The 18,035-nt window shown below is 50.0% G+C and overlaps 1 protein-coding gene across 1 annotated transcript in view; it reads left to right on the plus strand.

Moving 5' to 3' along the window:
- Nucleotides 1-10,563, plus strand: part of Sv2b (synaptic vesicle glycoprotein 2B) — a 27,828-nt gene extending 17,265 nt beyond the window's left edge. Inside the window, exons 4-10 of the mRNA XM_013011884.1 lie at nucleotides 686-796; nucleotides 1,796-1,884; nucleotides 3,656-3,820; nucleotides 6,169-6,302; nucleotides 7,120-7,320; nucleotides 7,467-7,626; nucleotides 9,552-10,563. Coding sequence (XP_012867338.1) covers nucleotides 686-796; nucleotides 1,796-1,884; nucleotides 3,656-3,820; nucleotides 6,169-6,302; nucleotides 7,120-7,320; nucleotides 7,467-7,626; nucleotides 9,552-9,735 — 1,044 coding nt within the window. The 3' untranslated portion in view covers nucleotides 9,736-10,563. The remainder of the gene's footprint in view (nucleotides 1-685; nucleotides 797-1,795; nucleotides 1,885-3,655; nucleotides 3,821-6,168; nucleotides 6,303-7,119; nucleotides 7,321-7,466; nucleotides 7,627-9,551) is intronic.
- Nucleotides 10,564-18,035: the final 7,472 nt, after the last annotated feature.

Raw genomic sequence — 18,035 nt, forward strand, 5'->3', positions numbered from 1 at the left:
GGGGGAACCCCAGGAAGGTGTTCACACTGAGTGTGAGCCATGGGGGAATCCTGGGAAGGTGTTCACACTGAGTGTGTGCCATGGGGGAATCCCGGGAAGGTGTTCACACTGAGTGTGAGCCATGGGGGAATCCCAGGAAGGTGTTCACACTGAGTGTGAGCCATGGGGGAATCCCAGGAAGGTGTTCACACTGAGTGTGAGCCATGGGGGAATCCTGGGAAGGTGTTCACACTGAGTGTGAGCCATGGGGGAATCCTGGGAAGGTGTTCACACTGAGTGTGAGCCACGGGGGAATCCCAGGAAGGTGTTCACACTGAGTGTGCACCATGGGGGAATCCCGGGAAGGTGTTCACACTGAGTGTGCACCATGGGGGAATCCCGGGAAGGTGTTCACACTGAGTGTGAGCCACGGGGGAATCCCAGGAAGGTGCTCACACTGTGTGCTAGCCGGTGCCAGCTGCCCTTTCCCACCACGCGGCTTCCTGTAACAGCCGCTGTGCCCAAAGAAGATCATCCTTCCAATACTTTCCATCACAGTCCTGTCTATCCTTCCTGTCACTTTGTCATGATTATTCCTTGCATCTCGATGGATGTCTTTCTAGGTTTTCCCTCAGGTAGTGTCCGTTAGAAAAATGATAATAGAAACAAATATATTTCCCCCCTACATCTTTCTTTTGCTTTCCAGGTTTCCCACATCAAAACACCCAAGCAAATGGATGAATTCATCGAGATCCAAAGTTCAACAGGAACTTGGTACCAGCGCTGGCTGGTCAGGTTCACCACCACGTTCAAGCAGGTACAGTTGGGGGTGGGGGGACGTGTGTCCAGTGGAAGCTGGCGTGGTTGGCGTGGGAAGGCTTAGTGGGTGAGAACAGAGACCACAGCTGTTAAGGCAGCGCGATTGCCATGCAGAGGACACAGCTCTGGTTCGGGATGGTCGCTTCCAGCCCATGTGTGTCTCCAACTGGCCATATTGTCCCTGGCGGGGGCAAACTCTCAAACCTCTGTATCTTTTCTTTGCTCTGCTTTTTTCCAAGGCTGGGGTTTGACTAGTCTGAGTCAATACCCCTCTCTCTAGAAATGTCCATTTAATCCACAGGAAAAGAAAAGAGAGAGTGAAACCCATGGCTCTCGGAGGGAGCGTTAAGAGACCCGAGGGTGATTTTTTTTTTTCCTTGTCGGTGGTGAGGCCTGAACTCTGGGTCTGCACGCTGTCCCTCAGCTCTTCGGCTCAAGGCGAGTGCTCTACCACTTGAGCCACAGCACCACTTCTGGTTTGCTGCTGGTCTCCAACCATTGGAGATAAGAGTCTCATGGACTTTCCTGCCCGGGCTGGCTTTGAACTGCGATCCTCAGATCTCAGCCTCCTGAGTAGTTAGGCTGACAGGCGTGAGCCACCGGCTCCTGGAGGGTGATTCTTTTCTAGGGGAAAATGCCTTTTCTCCAGGGAGCTGGAACCTGAAGGCAGGGAATAAGTGAGCTGCTGAGAGTTGGGGTAGCTGAGCAGCTACCTGTCTAGGGAGACCCCATGGGGCTCAGGGCGGATGGACAGTAAACATTTAGATTCTCACCCATGCCCACAGTTAAGGAGCAGAGCTCATGGCTCTCCGCAAGGGCGCTTTCAGTCACATCATTGTATGCGCTCTCCGGAGAGCGGCCAGCGAGGGAGATGAATTCCCTTGGTCATGGGTCAGAGCTGCCCGCGTCAGGGAGAAACGCAGGGGTCTGTGCCCTAAGCTTGTTGGGGACGAGACGAGCTCTTCCTCCAACCTCTCTTCTCTGATCCGTGCCGCAGGTCTGGGATAACGCGCTGTACTGCGTGCTGGGCCCCTTCAGAATGAACACCCTCATCCTGGCCGTGGTCTGGTTCACCTTGGCGTTAAGGTAAAGTTCTGCCCAACTCGGGCGCCCGCATCGTGGTCTCCTGGACTCATTGAGGGTCACCACCAAGTGTCAGCACCTGGAGTGCTGGCCTTCTAGATTCAGATGGAGACATTGCCAGGGAAACCTGGCCCTGCCCAACTAGGAGAGAATGTTTGTTTGTTTTCAAAGCCAACGACGCTGGATGATGACAGGTTTGGTTTTGTTTTAAAGAAAAACATCTTATTTCTATTTATTCGTGGGTAACTTCATTTCCTGGCCTAGGTGATGGATTGCAATGTTGGAGCAACAATCCGCCTTGTACCCTCCACCTCCCTCCCCCACTTCCTTCTGCCTCCTGCATGTAATCGTTGTGGATTTCCTATGCGTCCTTCCAGCGATGTGCAAGCAAATAATTATATTTGCTTATTTATTTCTTCCTCCTTTTCTTATTCAAAGGAACATACTTTGCATTTGCTTTTTGTATTCTATGACATAGTCTGGAGCCGTGTGTGGACTAATACAGGGATTCCTTCCTTCCTTCCTTTTCTTTCTTTTCTTCTTTTTTTTTTTTTGTTGATTGTGGGATTTGAACTCAGGGTCTGGGTACTATCCCTGAGCTCTTTTGGCTCAAGGCTGGTGCTCTACCACTTAGAGCCACAGCGCCACTTGCAGATTTTGGTGGTTAAGTGGAGATAAGAGTCTCACAGACTTCTCTGCCTGGGCTGGCTTTGAACTGTGATCCTCAGATCTCAGCCTCTTGAGTAGCTGGGATGACAGGTGTGAGCCACCAGCGCCCAGCCCCCTCAGGGTTTTCTTTATTCTTCTTTATGGCTACTGCCTAGCAACCTATAGTAAAATATCACAGGGCCTTATTATATGCCAGGGCCTTGTCACCAGAATGCAGGAAGTTTCCACAATGAGGAACCCTGTTTGTAGGCCACTTTGTATTGGGGCAGGCTCATCAATGGATCAGTTCCCAGAAGAGTTAACGATCTGGAAGATTAGGAAATTGAGGGAAAGCACTTGTCAAGCTACAGTCTCACCAAGAGAGAAGACTTTGAGGTTTGGACAGGTTCATCGCTGAGAAGAAGGGAACAATACGGTTTTAAGTTGTAGTTTTCTTATTATCGGTAGGATTGAACATATTTTTTTCCAGGCATAAAATAGTATCATTTGCTAACAGAAATAGTTTTGCTTTATGATTTTGCATTCACACATATATAGGATATATAGATAGATTATACATATGCTTATATATATTCTTATATATGCGTGCGCGCGCGCACACACACACACACACACACACACCATTTTTTCTCTTATTTAACCAGTTGGCTAAGATCTACAGCAGGCAGGCAAATAGCCATAGTTTTAGTAGTACCACTGGGTGTCTTGTCTTGTCCCTAGCATCATATTTCCTTATTCATTAAGCTTCTAGCTTTTGAGCAGAGCTATCTCATTTTTTTCCTATGTGTTAAGAAAGTGTCTATGAGCCCATAATCTATTAGAGTTTTTTTTTCTTTTTAATCAGAAATGAATTTCGTAATGCTTTCCTAGCCTCTGTGGAGCCAGTCATGATTTTGTCCTTACGCCTATGAATTTGCCGAGTTCTGTCTGGCTAGATTTTCTGATCACAGACGGAGGCACAGCACTGACACAGCACTGACAGCAAGCCGGGTGCTCCCCCCCCCCTGCCTCCCGCTCAGCTCAGACACAGCACTGACAGCAAGCCGGGTGCTCCCCCCCCCCCCGCCTCCCGCTCAGCTCAGACGCTCTGTCCTTCCTGCTGCAGTTACTACGGGCTGACCGTCTGGTTTCCCGACATGATCCGCTACTTTCAAGATGAAGAATACAAGTCGAAGATGAAGGTGTTTTTCGGGGAGCACGTGTACGGCGCCACGATCAACTTCACCATGGAAAACCAGATCCACCAGCACGGGAAGCTGGTGAACGACAAGTAAGCGTGCACGCGCACATTCCCCCAGCCACCTTCCTGCCCCTCACCACCCCGGCTTCATCCAAGGAGGGTGCAGCCATTCCCCCGAGGACTGTCACCCTGGCCATGTGTCCCCAGAACCTGGTCACTGCGCGGGCAGGATCACAAGGCCATCCATGCCCATGCCCCCCCCCCCGCCATATTCAAGAAGCTGCTATTCCCTTCTAGAAGTGAAGACAGCAAGCTCACCGGCTTGCGAGGTGTGCGTGCATGTGTGCGTGCATGTGTGCGTGTGCATGTGTGTATGCGTGCATGCACAGGCTACTCAGGGGAACCAGAAACTAGCAGCCAACAGCTCTCACTGCTGACAGAAATAACCCATGGCCTGCCTGTCGAGCTACACTGCTTTGATTCTGGAAGGTTCCCCCTGCTGGGGATGCCACTGCCCTGGCCTCTCACCTGGAACGATCTCGTAGGGTTGATCGCTGCTCTGTGGTCGTCCAGGGCTGTGCGGGGAGCACACTGGCTGGCCTAGTGTTAGGAGGGAAGTCCCTCTCCATGTCCTCCCTCCGTCTGAGCCGCAGCTCAGTGGAGATGTCACTCTGAGGTGCATCAGCTGCTGACGCTGAGCAGCTCAGAGTCTTCCGGAATGTGTTGCGCAGGCCCGCTGGGCTGTGACTGAGGAGTGGGAAGACTGTCACGAGTCACGGGCTGGTGGCGGGAACACCGGCCCCTGAATCCCACGTCCGTGACACCAGCCACTCCGCATGTGCCCACCCCTCCCCCGGCCGCACCCACCCGCTGTCTGGCGTGGGTCAGGTCTGAGGAGGCCCCGGCCCCACGCGGCTTGTACCGATCTCAGCAGGTATGAAGGGTCGCTGTGGTATGAGCCGAGAATGTGCGGACCCAAAGGGAGAATGTTCTCTCGACAAAGATGAGGCCATTGGAGAAGGCTTATGTTCTGGATCTTTTGTCTTGGAGAGGAACGTGTAGGACTCAGGATAGTTAATTAAAAATGGTGCTCAAAATTTCCAGCTAGCCTTTTGGTTTTGTTTTGTTTTTTGTTGGTTATTGGGCTTGAACTCAGGGCCTGAGTGCTGTTTTTGAGCTGCTTCTGCTCAAGGCTAGCGCTCCACCACTTTGAGCCACAGCTCCATTTCTGGTTTTTCTGGTGGTTCACTGGAGAAAAGAATCTCATGGACTTTCCTGCTTGGGCTGGCTTTGAACCGCGATCCTCAGATCTCAGCCTCCTGAGTAGCTAGGATGACAGGTGTGAGCCACCAGTGCCTCACTTCAGATAAGTTTTTTTTTTAAGATGCTGAAGTTCAATGTCAAATATCTGCCCCCCCCCCCCATGTCCAGAAGTCCACACACACTGCGTAGACAGGGCCGAGTTCCTGTAATCTACCTAGAGTGGCCGCTGTGGAGACACAAACCCAAGGCTGGAGGGAGTGGACGGCAGCTTCCCCCAGGTGCTCTGTCCTCTGAGCACTTTAAAAAGATTTTCCCCCGCAGACTGTACAGGTGATGATCAGAGGGGTTACAGTCACAGAAGGCAGGCAAGGAGGGCATAGCTCTTTGGACAGTGAGTGCTCTGAGCACTCTCCCATGAGTCAGAAACAGCGCTCTGAGTATACCAAAGCGAAAATGCTGCCCTTGCTCTAAGAACAGACTTTGGAGACATAGGGATGTGCAGATAGCTAGACGTCCGTCTGGTATGGGGAGAGAGAGAGAGAGACAGACAGACAGACAGAGACAGAGACACAGAGAGACAGACAGAGACAAAGACAGACACAGAGAGACAGACATAGAGACAGACAGAGATGCAAAGAGGCAGAGAGACAGAAAGAAAGAGAGAGAGAGAGAGAGAGAGAGAAGGAAGGAGGGGAGGGGGAGGGGGAGGGGGAGGGGGAGAGAGAGAGGAGTCCCCTCTACCAGACTCCCAAGGTTCAGCCAGGCTCTGTTGTGACATGAAGGAAATAATAATGGCAATGACAGTGACAATAATTCTAATAACAAATCACAAGCAGGGCCGTGCGCCGCTTGATCTGCCTGAGAGGAACCATTGACACTGATTTCAAAAAACAACAAAACAACAAAACTCCGTCAAAACACAGAATGCTGTTTCTTTTCTTGAGCTGCGCCGCCATCTGCTGGCGGAGAGGGAGATTGCACCGCCTCATCTTGGCAAACCCCCCTGAGCCTGACGGGGGGAAAGGGGTTTCATTAGAAAGTTATGCTCTGGAATCTGTCGTCTTAGGGTTCTTGGTCTCGCCTTTCTGACTTTTTGTTTCCACTCTGGGTTCAAATCTCCTTTCTTAAAAACTGTGTCGGATGACTCACCCAGGGATATGCGGTCCGTCCCACAGGTTCACGAAGATGTACTTTAAACACGTCCTCTTTGAGGACACGTATTTTGACAAGTGTTATTTCGAAGACGTCACCTCGACGGATACCTATTTCAAGAACTGCACCATCGAATCCACCTTCTTTTATAACACAGGTGAGAACATGCGCACCTCGAGGAGCACATGACCGGGGTGGGTGTGACCAGGATGTAGCTAGGAGCTGCGGGAAGAGAAGGTATTGGTAGACACCGGTGCTGAGCCTTCGGGAGGAGAAATGGATTTTAGCCTCAGAGTTAGCTTACATTAGGTGCACAGAATTCACCAAGGAACTTAGTTGATCTGCCTCTCGATTGCTTGTTTTGTGGTTGGTCAAGTGGGGCTTGAACTTAGGGCCTGGGCGCTGTTCCTGAGCTCTTCACTCAAGGCCAGCCTTCTAACATCTTAAGCCCACAGTGTCACTTCCGGTTTTCTGGTGGTTCATTGGAGATAAGAGTCTCACGGACTTCCCTGCCCAGGCTGGCTTCAACTTGTGATCCTCCAATCTCAGCCTCCTGAGTAGCCAGGATGACAGGCGTGAGCTACCAGTGCCCCGCTGCCCCTCAGTTTCGATCATATATAAAACAGAAGCAAAAGTTCAGGTTAAATCTCCCGTGACTCTGGACTCCATGTCCGTCTTATGGGTTCCAAAGCCAAGGAGCCTCGCGCTGAGTGAGCTGGCCGCGATATCCTTTGTGTCACCCAGAGGGTTCAAATACCACCCGGGACTTAGCAATGACCCTCAAGTTAACGGGAGGCTCACTCTTCCCTAGGGTGGGGATGTGGCAGGTTGTTATCCTTCTGGAGGTATCTCAGTCATCCACTGTTGGCCACGTGTCACTCTGGTCTGTGATGGCCAGCCTGCAGGACTTCCTTCCGGCCCTCCTCTCCCCCCCAACTCCCACCAACCAAAGGTTTCCCTCCTGCTCTCCGCAGACCTCTACAAGCACAAGTTCATCGACTGCCGCTTCATCAACACCACCTTCCTGGAGCAGAAGGAGGGCTGCCACATGGACTTCGAGGAAGACAACGACTTCCTGATTTACCTCGTCAGCTTCCTGGGCAGTCTGTCCGTGTTGCCTGGGAACATCATTTCTGCCCTGCTCATGGACAGAGTCGGGAGGCTGAAGATGATGGGTGAGCCGCCAGAGGTGTCACCTGGGCCGCCCCTCCCCGCTGCCCCCCACGGCACTTCAGGCTTACCTCTGTGGGGAGATGGGCCAGTCCCCGGGGGGTGACAGACTTGCTCAAGACCCCCACTTCATACTTCATTCCTTCTGCAGGGGGGTCCATGCTGATCTCTGCCGTCTGCTGCTTCTTCCTGTTTTTCGGCAACAGCGAGTCTGCGATGATCGGCTGGCAATGTCTGTTCTGTGGCACCAGCATCGCAGCCTGGAATGCCCTGGGTGTGATCACAGTGGAGCTGTACCCCACCAACCAGAGGTCAGTTCTTCCCCGGGGGAGAGGGGGTTCCCCTCCAGGACCTGTGTGGGTGGACGTCTGTCTACCACTAAGTCCCACACCATGGGCGGCCATCTTCGTCCCAGGTGGTCCATGCACCAAACAGCCCTGGGATAGTTGTTGGGTTTTTCAGCATGGGGACTGGTGGAGGCGTGGAGGCGGTGACCGAGGGCCTGAGAACATAGGGTGGGTGGTAAGGAACAAAAGCCAAGAGCAGATTACATCCAAGAGAGAAGGGAAAGAGAGAGAAGAGGGCTGTGTAATCAAGAGAGGCGAGAATACACCTGAGCTGGAATAACACAGGGAGCAAAGAGAAGTAAAGGTGGGAAGGAGGAATGAAAATCCAAGGTGCTTATAGAGCCTATGGCAGGGATGCCCAAAGTTTACCTTTGATATAGGCAAGCCATGTGGCAAAGGGCCTCGTTTATAGGCCTACAGTTCACACTGGGACTCAGTAGCTGTTTCTTCTCACCTAGCGGCATTGCGAAATTTAAGGATGACCATGGTGGACCTGTGGTCAAAAAGGTGAAATAGTGTGGGATATGTGTAAATGGAATTCTGAAAAACACACTAACGATATAACCCCACATTAGCGACAGAGGTAGCAGGACTTGGGGAGCTATGGAAAATTATGCCACCCATCTTTTTTTTTCCAAAAAAAACTAGTAAGGGGAGGGAAGATGATCAATGATCATTATTTGGCTAGAATGACACCTAGGAAACTCATGAGAGTGAGCTAAAGGGACAAGTAGAAGGTTGTCACTAAGGAACCAACTTAATGACATATGTGTTTGTATATATGTAAGAGAAAAAAAGTTAAAAAGGCCACTAAAGTCCATCTGATGATAACATCCTTCGGAATCTGTGTGAAACACCCACATGACGAAAACCAGGAATCTATGAAGACAGCAACGATTTCAGTTTATGTCATGATGCCTCTCGTTTTGACAAGCTTTGATTTTTTTCCCCTAACATACATGAGTACATCTTCCCTCTAGGAGTTTGGGGAAAGAAATTATTCCTGAACTGTGTGTTTGGAAAAACATGCATGTGAAGAAATACCCAAGAGAGTATTACACACAAAAATACTAGGTTCCGGGTTACAAAGCTATGGAGTGGCTCAGCTGTAAATAGCAAAGCAAAGAGTGCAGAAATAGGCTGAGACTCTTGGCCTTTGGCAAGAATTAGTTGAGAAGGGGGTGGTGCTGGAAATACTGTCCTGGTATTATAGATGAGGTCTGATGGCAGGCTAAGGGTTAATATGTTTGACAGACAGTAACCTGGAGAGAAACCCCAAATAATATCCCCTAGGATGAGAGCCATCTTTTTTCCAGAGATTAAGCCAAACAAAAATGAACAATAACTAAATAAGGAGATTAAAGACTAGAGAGCTGAAGGCCACTCAGCATGTCTCTTAGAATGCCTCTTCCTCAGTAGTTGCACTTACCTTCCATCTCATTGGTCGAGAAGAAGTCACTTGGCCGGCAGCAGCAAGGAGGGGGCCTGGGAAATGTAGTCTTCACATGCGGAGAAGTGGCCTATAGGGATAGTTTGCTTCCACTAGAGGGTGCTATGGAGCGGGGATACCTACACATCTCTGCTGGAGCACTACCTTTAAACCGTTTAAGAAGAGATGAATTAGAAAAGATTGTTTGTTTTTAAAGCCTGAGGGCAATTCTCCAAAATGTTGATAGCAGCGGCAGCTTTAGATCTCTTTCCATCTTCACTTTATTCCGTATTTCTAATTTTTACTAAAGCAAGAATGTGTTGCTTTCATATTTTGGGGGAGGGGGGAAATCCTCCTTCCCAGATCTCTCTGTCTCTCGCAACCAGGAAAGCCTCCTGTCTTCTTCAGCTAACGAGGTGCAAGGGTTGGAGGCTCTGATTCCGCCCCTCTCCTTTTGCAGGGCAACAGCCTTCGGTATCCTCAACGGATTGTGCAAGTTCGGCGCCATCCTGGGAAACACCATCTTCGCTTCGTTCGTGGGGATCACCAAGGTGGTCCCCATCCTCCTCGCTGCTGCTTCTCTGGTTGGGGGTGGCCTGATTGCCCTCCGCCTGCCAGAGACTCGAGAGCAAGTCCTGATGTGAACCAGCGGTGGGGAAGAAGATAAGGAGAGAAACTCGGGCCCGGACATGTCAATACAGCCATACTTCCCGCCTGCCACTGTCCACGGTGACACCTCAGCTGGCACAGGCGGAGAGGTGGTTGACTTTGTGATCTCTACTTTAGGACCCACTTCAGCTGTCCATAACGTTTGTAACTCAGGTGACTGATTTGGGGGTGGCCCCCAAGTCACCCCTTAGAAATCCCAGATCTTTGTGCTTAGCCTCCATCCTCCTCGGCCTAAGGCGGGAAGAGAACTCCCACACCAGGATACACACCACCCAGGGAGCCTGCGTGTCTCCTTCAGTGAGAGGGAAAGGACTCATGAAGTTCAGGGGGATCCCAGTGACCTGAGGATTCCTCCACTCGGTGGGAAAGTCCAGTCATCACGTGGCTGTTGAAGAACAGGACACATATGTTTTTTACATTTTAAACATCATTGTCCTCTCTCCCATTGAGATTTGCCATAATCGGATTGAAGAGAGTCGGATAGAGAAAACGAAATAAGCGAGATCTTTAGAGACCAACTTCCCTCCCCCCCACCCCCGCCCCAAAGTCTTCAACTGTCCTTGATACCATGGTACATTTAAGAATCACATTTATCCCTGTTTTGCTCTAGGCTAAGAAACTCAGTGGGGTAGGCAGTCTGTAAACCAAGTTTGTATATAAGTATCTTCCGTTTTCTTTGCACAAATGGTAGCTGCAAGTATTTGCCAGCATTTTAGCCATATTTGGGGGAGAACCTGGTATTCAAGGTTCTGAACTATCGGATCCAGGAAAAGCAAGCAAAATTTCTTATAGCCATTGGAGTCGCTGCGGGCAGGATTCACCTTGCAAACTCCCTCTGTGTCTGTGCGCATGCGTGCGCAGTCTCTTTTAATCCAGGTACTTTTCTCCCAGTGAGCAGAGGCGTTTAGCACACAGGTCATTAGGGAAGCTCACGTGGATGGGACCACTTACGGCACGTGACTCTGCTTTTCACCTAGAAACACTTGCAAGAAGCATCCCGTGTCTCTGGCGTTCTCTTTGTAGGTGAGGAGGAAACAAGAGGGGGAGTTGGGGCGTGGGATGGGGTCACACTGGCCACAGTTCTTCCAAGTGTGGATTCTAGCAGCGAAACACGGTGCACGTGTGTCCTGCTGCCCAGGAGGTGTCGAGGTGACGCACGTGTTCTGGCTCAGGGCCTTTGGAACATAAGCCATTGAACGGGGACTGATGGAATAGAACAGATCGAACAGATTTTTTTTTCTTTAGTGCTCACAAAGTTCTTTCCTGAGATCCAATGTGGTGCAGGGACAGGGCGGTGGATGGAAGGTTAGAGAGCAGACCCAGGATAAACTTCTTTGCAAGGGTCAGCAAGAGACAGAAGACTGGAACCCAGGGAAAAGGAGCTTTTATCCATCAGAGCTGTCTGGCCATGGAAGGCCAGAGGCTAGGTGTTTCTGTCTGGGGTGGTGGTGGTGGTGGTGGTGGGGATAGGGGGCAGTGAACTTGCCCAGAGCAGGATCACAAGTACTAGCTCACGACATCATGCACAACACACCCTAGAACTCAAAGCGCTACATTTCCCTGTCAGAACTCTCCAGAAGCTGAAAAACAGAATAAGAATGACCACCTCGAGGGTTTTGTTGGTTCTGGGGAGATCCTGAGGTCTGGCAATAGTTCAAGTTATCTTTCTGTAATTCTCTGCACTAATAAAACAGGTCAGCAGGGGGAAAGAATACATCTTAGAACACCTTCGCCCTCCCTCAATCCGAGATCAACTTTCAGGGTTAAAATGCAAGATGAGTTTTACTAGTTAGACATGTTTACTCTGCTTCCTTTGTGCCCTTTTCTTTATTCGGGGCTGTCTTTTTGTACTGTGCAGGAACGAAATACATATAAGCTCCGATTGATACCCTGACTCCCACAAATAGAAATCTTATATATACATATATAAATATACCAGTGTGTATTAACGTTTCTCAGTGTTTTATAGCCATTAACGGACATAAGGCCACATCCGTAGCGGCAGCCAGTATAACATAGCTGTAATATACTTTGTCCGTATTCTTGTGATGTGAAAGGCAGAGTCTATGATCACAGGAGACAGCTGATCAATGCCTGGCCCCCTGATTATTCAGCGGGATAGTTCAGCTTCCCAGGCAGCTATCAGGCCAGGAATTAGCAAGATGGTGTCTGCGTGGGTCGTTAGAAGGATCTTGCAGACTTAAAGTCTAATGTTCTTTTTCTTTTTGAGCGCAGGAGTGGCTGTAATGACCTGCGGGTTAATGCCACTTAGTTTTGGAGCTCTGACTTCTGCATTGCCTTTCTGGTTTAAGTATATTTAAGTATTTCTCAGGACCTGAGACTTGACCGCTGGTACCCGACCCCCTCTCCGATGCTGTCACTCCTAGCTCAATCCCCATCTCCGTGGCAGGTGGTTGGGGGTCGATCTACAGCGTTCCTGCTGTCCCTTTTTCCCTTTTCTTTCCCGTTTCCTCCTGAGAAATTCCCAGTGGCATCCGTGGGGGCAGGGGGCGGGTGACACAGGGGTCCAGCCCCCCACCATGGAGTGAGTCTGGCTGTCTTGGGCATGTTAGGACCGAGCCAGAGAGGAGATCCTTCCAACACGCTCCCCTCGGCGGAGTCATCTGTGCCGATTTCTCATCTACTCGTTTTATTAAAAAAATAATAGTGACAGAGGCGTGCCCGTTTGTGAAGTTTGTCACACATCCACTTGAGGACCGGACCTCTTGTGCACCACGGGACTTGATGATGAAAAGATAAAGAATGCAAAATATAACTGTCAGCAGACACCCCAGGGAAGGGGGCTGGGCATGATTTCTCAGGCACCCCGGGTCTCTTCCCCACTTCTGTATGGTTTCCTTCACCCTTCTTATTTTGGGTATGGCAGCTTGGAGTGGGGCCGGGAGGGGCAGCAGGGTGGGGTGCAGCTGACTTTCTCTGTTTTCTGGATCGAGCCTCTGGTTCAACCCAGAGCAGGCCACAGAAGCCTCCGGAAAGTCTCTGTGCAGTGAGTAAAACTCACCAACACACCTCTTGCCTTCTCTGAGCATGCGCTCAACGTAAACTGGTGAACTAGAAACATTCACCTAAGTCACAGCAGCTGTGTGAAGCTCTGGGCCAGGGCCTCTGGAGCCCCACTCTGTGTGTGTGTGTGTAGAATCAGGGAAGGGGAAATGGGGAAGAGGGGCCTAATCTCAGCCCCTAAGGGGCTGAGGGTGGAAGGTTTTGCTCCATGCTGGGGAAGTCTGGAAGTTCCAGTGTGAATTTCCTGGAAAGAAGCCTTGGAGAGCCACAGAGCGTCAACCCCAGGGCAGGAGTTTATTCCAGTGGTGTCTTCTCCATCACCCACTCAGCCCTTCTGAGGGATGTATGCAGCCCGCTGGGGAAATGAAGAGGGGTACAGGTTGGTACCAGGCACGAGCAGTGCATTATTCCAGCATCAACACCAGGGGGCGGTAGCTGCTCCCAAGTCAATTCTGCTGGCCTCTGTGGAGTAAGACTGCTTTTAGGAAACGTCTACTTGTGTGGTGTTGCGCTGTGCATTGTTTTAGAGTGTGATTCTGCATGTTCAGATGATTCTAGATGTCTCCGGAGGGCCCGAGGTTTCCTTCAGGTCTGAAGTGAGAAGTCTTTTAGTTTGGTTTGGTTTTTGTTTGGGTGCCAGTCCTGGGGTTTGAACTCAGGGCCTGGGTGCTCTCCCTGGACTTTTTCTGCTCACTTGAGCCATGACTCTACTTTTTGGTGGTTACTTGGAGATAAGAATCTCCTGGAGTTTCCTGCCAGGGCTGGCTTCAAAATCTCCATCCTCAGATCTCAGCCTCCTGAGTAGTTAGGAGATAACCTCATGAGGTTTTGCTGATGACTTTGTATGTGGGTGGGTGAGGGGTGGTGATTGTAGATTCAGCCACCCTATATTAAATACCCGTGTGAAAATGTTCTGCACCGTCTTAATGGATATCAGGCCGATTTAACCATCACTTCACCATTAGAGGTTGCTGGTTAACAACTTCCTAGGGACAAAACTTCTGAGTGTACCCAAGGAAAATTGAGTGAGTGACGCGTTGTAAAACGAGAATGTGGAGGCAAAGCTCCGTGAGAGAGGGGGCTACATGCGGCTGCGGACTCTGAAGACAGTGCTCCTAATGGTAGTAGAAATGACGCAGGGTGGGGGTGAAGTAACATACACATGTGGAATCAGACAGGCAGAGGAGCATGGGGCAGACACACAGACCTGTTGCAAACCTTGTGGGCTTCCAGAAAGTACCAGGACAACAACTTTTACTGGGAGCAAAAGTGCCATGAAGATGTTTCCTTACTGAACATGGTTCTGATTGTAATAGATTTCCTGAGAATTTCCTAGTCATCCATGAATGATGAAATTGGGTATATTGGATGCATTTTCTTTCTTTTAAAAATATTTTTATTATCTTTAGTTGTACAAAGGAATGGCCATTCAACAAAGCAGTTTGAGAAAAAAGCAGTTTATATTACAGTATTTTCAATATATAGTGTTTATCTTTTTGATGCAATCTTATTGTAAAGCCCAGGAACTCGTATTAACAGCTCAGAGAAAGTTCTAAGAAATAAGTAATTTGTGACCGAAATCATAGAAAATTTAAAAAAAAAAGCTCAAAGTTCAGTCCTAATCAGATGTCATATAAAAATGCTTGGAGGAAAAGGGAAAAAGAAATCTAGGGAGACTGGGCAAAAGGTAGTAGAAATTATATTGTTTCCATAATGGATGGGGATAAGGTTGTGTGGGGACTGAGTATAATGCTGGAAATACCAACAGGAGAGTTAAAAAAAAATCACCTATGCAAGCCCATCCCCATTGGCTCACACCTGTCATCCTAGCTACTCAGAAGGCTGAGATCTGAGGATCTCAGTTCAAAGCCAGCCCAGGCAGGAAAGCCCATGAGATTCTTGTCTCCAATTAACTGGCAAAAAGCTGGAAATGGAGCTGTGGCTAAAGTGATAGAATGCTAGCCTGGAGCAAAAAAGCTCAGGGACAGAGCCCAGGCCCTGGTTCAAGCCCCAGGACCAGCATACACACACACACACATACACACACACACACACACACACACACACACACGTCATGCTTTGATCATTATAAATTCACCTTTTTTCTCAGTGTTCCTCCTGTTAAAGAACTTCTACTTCATAATTCAGTTGAAGGAGTTTTCAGGAAGGAGGATAATAGACTACCAGCCATTTACATAATCTTGCTCATAAAAATCAATAATATATCGAGTTCTCAGATCTAATTTACACCAAATATAGTATTTCCCCCAGGGAAGTTGAGCTGGAAAGTGAGCTGGCAAAGAGGACACAGCAGAGAAAGAATGACTTAGATCATAGAGACAGAAAGAGACAGAAGGGAAGAAGAGCCAGGACTTGAAGCAGGGCCTGGTCAGAAGGGGACAGCAGGTGGCATGTATAGAAACAAGAGAGGCGTCAGGGGCTGGGAAGGTGGCTCAGTGGTAGAGTGCTCGCCTTGCATGCATGAGGCCCTGGGTTCTATTCCTCAGCACCAAATAAGCACAAAAAGCCAGAAGTGACGTTGTGGCTCAAGTGGTAGAGCACTTGCCTTGAGCTGAAAAGCTGAGGGACAGCGCCCAGGCCCAGAGTTCAGGCCCCACAACCGACAAAAAAAAAAAAGAAAGAAAAGCAGCAAGAGAGGGGTGACCATGAGGAATTCTAAGACTAAAGAGCGTGTGATTGGAGACCCTCCAATGTAGGAAATAGAAAACTGTGTAGCATGTAAGGCGAGGGGTCTGGGCAGGCACCAGGCCACCCAGGCAGGCCAGCGGGGCAGAATGTGAGGCCGAGGCTGCGGATCGATGCGGATGTAAAACACGCACCATGCAGTGCTTGGAGGAGACACTAAAGAAGGAGGTGGAAAACTGTATCCTCGGGTCAGAAATAGTCCAGTCTTTACGATGTCCAAGAAATGATGGCAGGTTCCTGCATTCTGTCCAGATTGCTAGATACCTTTCCCTGGGTCTCCAGGGCCTCCTCCTGGCCTGCCCCTGTCCCCCTGGGCAGGAAATCTACACTCGGCGTTGATGAACTTCCTGTTTGGATCTCTGGCTTCCATTTTGGATCTCTGGCTTCCTGTTTGGGTCTTTGGCTTCCTGTTTGGATCTCTGGCTTCCGGCCTTGGGCATTCCTGCTACCATAGGGTGGCGCCCTTGGAAAACGGCTCCATGCTCACCTGCAGCCTGGGGAAGTAGAGAGTTTAGAGCTTGTAGGGGGCCAGGGACAAACAGGGGAACTAAAACCAAAGCCCTGTTCCTCCCCCCCGCCCAGGCAGGTAAGGACAGCAGATGGCTTCTCAAGTGAGCCCAGGAGATCACCTGGGCTCCGAGGGAGGGCCGCTGACCTGACACAGCGTGATGAACATGCCAGCACTGAGTGTCCGTCCTCTCCAAGTCCTGATGCTCAGATCAACCGTCCCAAAGACATTCTATATCTCACCTAAACCTTCAGCTCAGGCTCCACTCTGGATAACACAGGCCAGACAAATCCGTGAGGGAGTGAGGACCGGAGGGACTGGGATCCCAGGAAGGGATCTAAGCACTCAACGTGTCACAGTGGCACCCACATGGGACAAGTCACCAACACAGTGCTCTCCTGCTTCTTGGCCTTGGCAGGTGACAAATGCCGGGGGTGGGAGGCACTGGATTATGATTCTCATTCATGGCTCTTGTTCTGTGCTTGCTCCTCAGAGGTCATTTTATACTCAGCACAGCCTGTGGGATTTAAAAAGCCCTTATACCTCTGCTACTCACTGTAGAGCAGCTGTTCAGTGCCCTGGGAGCTGCCCACCTCAATCCAGATGTGGGTTAACAAGCTACCCCTCCCTCCCCCATGCCTCCACCACCACCAGGAATTCTTTCCTCTTCTTCTTAAGATTCAGTTCTTGGTCAAATAACAGAGACACGGATTGTAGAATGCAAGTCTTTGCTTTCAGGAAATTCAATTACGATGTGGAAAGCACTAATTACCTGCCACACACACACACACACACACACACAAAACATTATTAGCCAAGAATAATTCATCCTGCCAGGAAAGCGAACACAGGCCAGCGTGGATCTTGAAAGCCGCCTTCGTCTTCAACTTTTTCTTCCGAGCAGAGAGGGGGAGCGCGTGGGTTCCTCATTAAATAGGAAGTCCTCCACCGCCAGCAATCTGTCGCTGAACCCCACTTACAGTTTTTACCCTCGGTGCGAATAGTAATTAGATACACTGACAAGCACGCCGCGCGGGGTGGGAGGGGCCTCCCAGCTCACTTTGGGGTTTGGTATTTTAAGCTCCCTTGCCGGATATAAATGACAAGGGGTTTGTGTGAGTTGTAGCTGGTGGGTGAAGTGTGTGTGTGTGTATGTGTGTGTGTGTGTGTGTGTGTACACAGCCTCCAGGGTTTCCATGACAACACCACCCAACTCTTCTGCTGTTTGAGCAGCCTGCAAAGGCCAAAGCCAAGGGGAGGAGGGGGAAATGGGGGGGGGAATCATACAAATGAAATCAGAGGCGATTACAAATTCCCTCAAAGTGGAAAACTGTATTTCCTTAAATACCGCTGCCATCTGGTACATTCTTGTTGAAGTTTCTGTAACTCCAGATGCTTTTTTTTTTTTTTTTTTTGCCCAACAGAGCCGAGTTATCTTTAGTCAAGGAGGATGAAGGTACCCAGGAGTTGATGAAACAGCTCTAAAGAAACCCAAGGCCCGGCTCTGTTTGCTTTTCCCTGGCGGGTACCACCTAAATAAAAATAACGGGACGCGGAGAAAATTCTCGCTCTCCTCCTCCCTCCTCGCCTCCCTCCTCCCTCCTTCTCTCCTCCTCTCCTCCTCTCTCTGCACCTCCTGTGGGCCTCCCCGCCTCCCCACCCCCACGCGCAGCAGGTTGGCAGAGATACCCAGAGAAAGAGGATGAGGGTGAAGGTCACTTCAGACCTTTCGGTTCTGCTCACTGCTGCTGTCCTCCCGCAGGAGAAATCTGGTGAGGGGAGGAGGGGCACCAGTGAAATGCCCTCTGGCTTCCGTACCACTCACGTCCAGATCGCTTCTCACACTCTCTCCCTTTTTGATTCATCCGATGCTTTCCCCTCTCCACATATTAGTTTTTTCTAATGCAACTGAACCCCCTTCCTATTTCTTGTTTTAGGTTGGTCGTGGGTCTTGAACTTCTGGCCCAGGTGCTGATCCTCAGCTCTTTAGCTCAAGGTGATCGCTCTACCGCTTGAGCCACAGCACCACTTCCGGTT

The sequence above is a fragment of the Dipodomys ordii genome, unplaced genomic scaffold, assembly GCF_000151885.1.
Source record: "Dipodomys ordii isolate 6190 unplaced genomic scaffold, Dord_2.0 Scaffold15, whole genome shotgun sequence".
NCBI lineage: Eukaryota > Metazoa > Chordata > Mammalia > Rodentia > Heteromyidae > Dipodomys > Dipodomys ordii.